The sequence below is a fragment of the Eschrichtius robustus genome, chromosome 9 (genome assembly GCF_028021215.1).
Source record: "Eschrichtius robustus isolate mEscRob2 chromosome 9, mEscRob2.pri, whole genome shotgun sequence".
NCBI lineage: Eukaryota > Metazoa > Chordata > Mammalia > Artiodactyla > Eschrichtiidae > Eschrichtius > Eschrichtius robustus.
This window is the reverse complement of record NC_090832.1, coordinates 126,350,333-126,356,851: the sequence shown is the minus strand read 5'-3', so window position 1 is coordinate 126,356,851 and position 6,519 is coordinate 126,350,333. Positions and strand designations below refer to the sequence as shown.

At 42.6% G+C, this 6,519-nt stretch overlaps 1 protein-coding gene across 1 annotated transcript; it reads right to left on the bottom strand.

Moving 5' to 3' along the window:
• On the bottom strand, positions 1-3,987 carry RIPPLY2 (ripply transcriptional repressor 2). Its single transcript, XM_068551569.1, has 3 exons — positions 3,619-3,987; positions 3,240-3,304; positions 1-173 (listed from the first exon to the last, which is right to left on the bottom strand). The coding sequence occupies exons 1-3, from the start codon at positions 3,985-3,987 to the stop codon at positions 26-28; spliced, it is 582 nt and encodes a 193-aa protein (XP_068407670.1). The 3' UTR covers positions 1-25.
• Between the last annotated feature and the right edge of the window lie 2,532 nt (positions 3,988-6,519).

The following is a 6,519-nucleotide window of genomic DNA, read 5'->3' as shown; positions in this document are numbered from 1 at the left end:
TTGAATGTCATCAAAAGTAATCAGATTAATTTTCACAGATCAGCTCCTCAATTTCTTCTTCGCTATCAGAATCTTCATAAAATGAAATTGTGGCTTGAATTGGAAATTTTTTCAGAAGAGCTTCTGCTTCTTGATATAAGTAATCGTAACACTTTGATTTTGGCCAAAATAGTCTGAAAGAAGCAGACAACATAATATGCTTTATTTTTTTCACATTCAGAATCCTTCTACTCATGAAACGTTCAAATTTCAAAACCTCCATATATTTAACAACTGATTTATGCATTTAGATAGTTTAAAATTCTACTATCACAGCTTTCACGGAGTCTACTTGACAAAGTATCAATAACTGGTTAATTACTTTAAATCTTTATCCAAGCTATAAATTGGACCAAACAAATTCACACTAAACCCTTCGTGAGCATAAGATCAATATTTAACTTACTTCAGGCACTATGGATATATTTATTCTTACAAAATACAGAAGAAGGTTTGTCTTCCAATTTCCAAATTCCTTTGGGAAAAAAAATGAATCCTACCATGACATTAAAAATTGTGATGATAGCCAACTTTATAAAGACGTCAAAATATTATGCATCTTACACATAGGCAGAAATTACCTAGTATTTTGCTTGAAACTCAGACTTAGCTCTTAGTTACAGATGGAACCAAAGCAAGTTTAGAAAAGTACAAAAAGCAACCTTTTCAAAAGGCTACCTCTGACCCCAACCTCGAGCCCATCTCTCTCCCCTTTCCCCACCCAACTAAATTTTGGAACACCATATTAAGATGTTGAGAATTAGACTGGTTTTATACAAATAATTTGTATGTAAACGTGATTACCTCAAAACTTCAAATTTCCAACAAATATTAATCTTGCCATCTGATCTTCTATTATTTTTCATCCAAGTAAAATAAAAGGATAAGGCTGAATCACCAGCTACAGTACACAGTATTTTAGTATACAATAAATAGGCCCACATACCCATATAATAGACTGATTCTAACAAAGAGAAAGTTACATATGTTCACTATACTCTATTTTAAAAGGCAAAAAAGTAGGCCGTGTAGTTTATAAACGTTTCTAGCCAAATAGTCTCTTTTTAAGCTTATAAACTGGGTGCCTAAATAAACAACCATCAGTCATTCAGTCATTCAATAAATATTTTAGTGATCTCTTGCGCCAAACATAATTCATAATTCAAAGATGAATAAATCATGGTCCCTACCTTCAGGAAGTTGACAACTGAGTAAAAAGAATCAGGAACACACATTACTACTCAAGATAGAACTTAATAAAAATACAGTAAACTTAAGAGAAATACAAAGAAACTGCTACAGCAGTTCAAAAACGGAAGTGCGTATATAGGAAGCAATTGATTTTCTAATGTGTAAAACTGCCAAACCCAAAGAACATTGTTTAATTGTTATCACACTCTCTCTCCCCCGGAATCTCTCACTGGCCATTTTTCTTCCAGGGACTTCATACTTTACTGAATGCTCCCCTGTTCTGAGTGATTCTTCCCAGTCACCTTTGTGGACGTCTCTTTCTCTGTAGACAGGTTAGATGCTGGCCTTCCCCCACCATTTCATCAAGAGTGATCATCTCTCCTCTCTCACTCCTCCAGATGACCTGACCCACTGCCGTGATTTCCCCAATTGTTCATTTACCAAAGGCTCCCAAGTCTGTCTGTATTTCCACTTAAGAACTTGACTTTGGACCACAGACCTGTACATGCTGCTCTCTACTGAAATATCTATTTGGAGGCACCATAGGCACATTAAATATGACAAATGGAAAATTCGACTCAGTATCTTGCTCCCCAGATCTACAGTTCCACCAACTTGGGCGTCGTTCTGTCTTTTTACTTCTACTTTACCTCCCATATCCAATACATCATAAGCCTAATCTACTGTGTCACCTAAGTATTCCCCGGATTCACCCAGTCCCATCCCCGCTTCCAATGCCTGAACTGCAATAACTTCCAATTTCACTTTTGGTGTTCTAACTAAACCTATATACCATTTCCTTAGTGATTTTTCTGAAACATAAATCTGATCACATTACTCTTTTGGTTAAAATCCTTTGAGTAATTCCCAATACCACCTACAGAATAAAGTCCATGAGTTCCCAATGCCACATACAGGATCAGGACAAAACTCTTGTACCAAGGTGAACAAGATCTGGCCTCTGGCTTCCCTGGTGAAATGACCACAGCTTCACACACCCAAATGCTAGTTCCTTGATGCTCCCAGAAGGAACCATGCTGTTCTCTTTTTCTATGCTATTTCTTCTGCTCACACGTTCCCCACCTACCATCCATCTGCTTAACTTCAAGACTCAGCCAGGTAATCACACCTATGATACACACTTCCCTGACCCTTCTCCACTCCCTCTGACAGAGTTAGGCATAAAATTGACCAAACTAAACTATTAAAACACTTCCAAAGGGCTGTGATTATTTTTTTCTCTGTCCTTCACAAGTTCTAGCAAAGGGTAGGAAATTAATCAACATGGATCAACTACTATGTGCTATTATAAACATATACACATTCTACAAACATTATATAGCTCTTCATCTAACAGCTCTCTAAGGCAGGCAAACTGCAGAATTAACTTTCCACCTGATTAAAAGCTACAAAGAATCTTGCAGGAAGGCTGACTTCCCAGTAGCTAGGAACAGTAAACTAGCTCCTAATTGTTAGGTCAAATAACTTTTGGTCCCTTTTGTGATCCTTAGTAGTCTTTAGGATTTTCATCATATTTCCTTTTTCTCTTAACACGTCAAGCTCGATTTGTTCAGTTTGCTGTAAACCATGATTGTGAATACCATTCTTCCTTCTGGTTTGCAAGAGAATAAGAATATACATACTCTGCCTGGTGTGAAGTCAATTTCACTTGAACCCTTTGGCATTAAAAAGAAATTGTTTTGCAGGCACAAAATGTCACCGTTCTACTTTTACTAATACCGCCCACTCTCCCTCTTCGTAATATATTTTTTAAGCGTTTACTAAGTGTGCACGGATTAACAGTTCTTTCAGGGGAGAGCATGAGCTCCTACATTTTCCAGTTCGATGAGTAAAGGACCTCTGGGACGAGGAAGATAAAGAAACGTTAAAGATAGATTTTCCAAAAGAGAAAAACTTCAGGACCAGCTGCTGAGCAGGGCTGGACGAGGCCCCCGGCTCTTCCCTGTGGCTGCAGGAGCAGGAGACCTTCGATGAGGCCTGTCACTCACCTGACTGGGTGTCTGTATCGGGAAAGCTTTCCTGAGGCGTCCGTTATTCCGGGGCCATCTGGTATCTGGGGGTGTAAGGAAATGGATAGAAGTTAGCACTCACGTTCTAAAAAAACTGCAAACCCTGGCGACCAAGCTTTCCTCTCGTCTGCAGGGAATGTGACCGCGGGGCTCTCAGTAGCCTCGCTCCCGGCCCGATCTGTGCGTGCCAGTAGCTGTGGAGGACGCACTCGTCGCATCAGCACCGACAGGGCCACCGGTATGGCCACCAGCAGGCGCGATCTTAAGCGAGGGGAAGGCCAGGCGCGTGTCTCCCTGCGGCCCGGCGTACCCGGCGTTGATCGATCCACAGCGCCCCTGGGAGGCGCGGCTCACTCACCGCCTCCGCGGCGTGGTGCGGCGCCTCCTCCTCCTTCTCGCCACGGTCTTCCACCCACGGTCTCCAGAAGCCTGCGGATCTGCGAGGTGGGCAGCACAAGGCGCGCAGAGGAGACGTGAGCCCAGACCCGGGAGAACCGACCGCATCTGAGCGAGGGCCTGGAGGGTGCGGGGGTGAGAGAGCGGAGGGGAGGAGCTGGGGAGGCGCAGGCGGGAGGGATGGAGCGGGGGAGGCGCAGGGCGGGGCCGAGACGCGGTACCCGGAGTCCGCGCCCCCGCGCCGCGTCTGGCGTTCGGGAGCGGCGGGCGGCTGGAGGCGGCAGCGCGCGCGCTGGCCGCCTGGGGTCTCCGTGGTCTCCGCGATCTCCATGGGCAGGCTGGCCCCTGGCACCCACCCGGCCCGAGCCCGAAGCCTTATATAGCCCCCGCGGCCCGCTACATCTTTACACGTCCTCTCCCTCTCCTCCCCTCTCTCCCCTGCCGGCCGCGTAAACAAAAAGGCTGCGCGTGAAGGCGCAGCGGCCCGAACCCCGGGGGCGAACGCGTGCAACTCCCAAATGGCCCGGGGAGCGGGTTTGTCAAGCGAGTGTTAATCGCTCTTCCACACTTGTCTGCGGGGGGTGGAAAACAACATTCGCCCGAGCGGCCAGTTTCCTAGTGAAGAGGCTAGGACGGGTTAAACTTAAGCGATTCTACACGTTTTGTGTATTTCTGCGAAAAAAGGCCGAGTGGCGGGCCATCACTGCTCGACAGTCTCACGGCTTTTCGCCTTCAGCAAATGCCACTGGTTCTGCACTCCTTACGAAAGGAATATCGGTTTGGGGAGGATTTGTTTGTTTTTTAATGTGTTGACAGACTAGGTTCCTCCATCTGCCTATTATTATTTGAAAATTAAAGATTCACAAGAGTTGAATTGTAAAAGACTGAATGTTCCAACCTAGAGGACCAGAGGCTGGAGTCATAGGATTTTGGCATAGAGTTCTACTCTGTCTTCTCGTCTTTGCGATTTTCCCCAACATCTTATCAGTGTCCTCCAAAGATAAGTCTTGAATGTCATCTGTACAATTCTGTCACTCTTGGCATTTTGTCACTCAGTGATAATTAGCAAGTTCTTTTGTGGGTGTTGGGTATGTGTGGAATAATAATGAAATCCTGAAAAGTTATGATGTGGAATAATTTAGTCAACCTCTCTGTGCCTGTTTCTCTTATTTAAGTTAACCCTTACTTATCACAGAGGTCCATGAATCTTGGTAAAAAAAAAAAAAAAAAAAAAAAGTTATGCTTCCAAGAAAAGATGATATATAAATGTCATGATTTTTGTCCAAAATGTTTTAAATAATAGAGCTGAACTTCCTCTTGAAAGTTGTAGAGAAAAACCCCAAATGTAGGCTGTAATGTTTCTGCTATTCATTCAATTACTGTGTAGGAAAGAAATCCATCTAATTAGTACCCAAGGGCCGATAATGATCTACCTGTCAGGAAGGTGAGATAGGGTTTGCTTCAGATAGAGAAATCAGTGAGGATAGGTATCTAATGCATGTCTCAGTGCCCTAGAAGTATTGTTAGGCTAAATAAAATAAAACTTATAGAATGTTTGCTACAGTGCCTGACACATAGTAAGCTCTCAATAAATTTTGTTATATAAAAAATCTAAACACTTAACAGATGCTAAGCTATCTGATGAAATGGTTTATCATATCCATTTTGTAAACATCTTTTAGGGTATCTGTAATGTGCTAAGGTCTGCACTTTCCAGATATAATTGTGAATAAGATATCCCCCTATTCTCAAGAGGATCGCAGTCATTGCCATCTATGGCCATCACAATGGCCACATGAGCAAAGATTTTTTTTAATTGCCACGTTCAATAACAAAAGCACATTTTAAGCAAAGAAGTAGTACAAGGGAGGGAATTGATAAGTCTGTTTGTTGCAACCAGGAAAACCTTCTTAAAGCAAAAGAAACCAAAATTGGGATTTCTAGAAGAATCAGTCAAGAAATAGTGGAGTCTGTGTGTGTGTGTGGTGCAGGAGTGGGAGAAGGAGCAGTGCTTCTAGGGATTAGGTGTTGCTGGAGCAGAGATGTGGCTGAGAAGGGAGAAAAGGCTTGGACTATTAAGAGTCTAATATACCATGATAAAGCACTTAAGCTTTATTTTGTAAGCCCTGGTGAGAGATTTTAAGCAGGAGGGTGGAATAATCAAAGTTTTCATTTTATAAAAATTACTCTGGCAGCCACATGGATTTAGGGGAGTCTGACACTAGAGTCAAGGAAATCATTTACAAACTCATTGCAATAGTTCAGGCAACAGATAATGAGAAGATGTATACTAAGGATGGGAATGAAACAATATATTTGACGGATACTTAGAAGTAGAATCTACAGAACCACCTGCATCATAAAATGTGGGTGGACATGAACGCGAAGTCTAGATATGCTTCCAGGTTTCTAGCCTGGTTAGGTGGGTTGATGTTGATGGCTCAAAAAAGACGAAGAGAACTGAATATAGGAGGAAGAGCAAGTGAGATGCTTTTATGTTCTTTCGTTCTGTTAATAGTGCTCAAGGAAGCAACAATGAATTTGGTTTTGGATCTTGAATCAGTCAGGTCGGGCTGGGCTAGACCGCAATAACAAATAGCTCCAAACTCTCATAGGCTTAAAATAATAGACATTTACTTCTCCCTCAGGTCACATATTCACTTTCGTTTGGTGGGGGAGCTACTGCACATCATCTTCACTTAAGGATAAAAGGTGATGGAGCCTCTTTCCTCTAGAACGTGGCCGGTTGTCATAACACAGAGAAGGGAATAAAATTAATAGATTTTAGAAGGCTTAGGAACACATATATTGAGACGATATCTAGAGGACAACCAGAAATATGAGATCTGGAGTTTAGCAGAGA

What these genes read in the sequence shown, in the direction of transcription:
- RIPPLY2 (XM_068551569.1), bottom strand. Translation starts at nt 3,987, where the DNA reads ATGGAGATCGCGGAGACCACGGAGACCCCAGGCGGCCAGCGCGCGCGC. An exon ending in CGCACCACGCCGCGGAGGCG is followed by an intron (nt 3,305 to 3,618) that starts GTGAGTGAGCCG and finishes TTACACCCCCAG; the next exon opens with ATACCAGATGGCCCCGGAAT. An exon ending in CGATACAGACACCCAGTCAG is followed by an intron (nt 174 to 3,239) that starts GTGAGTGACAGG and finishes TGCTTCTTTCAG; the next exon opens with ACTATTTTGGCCAAAATCAA.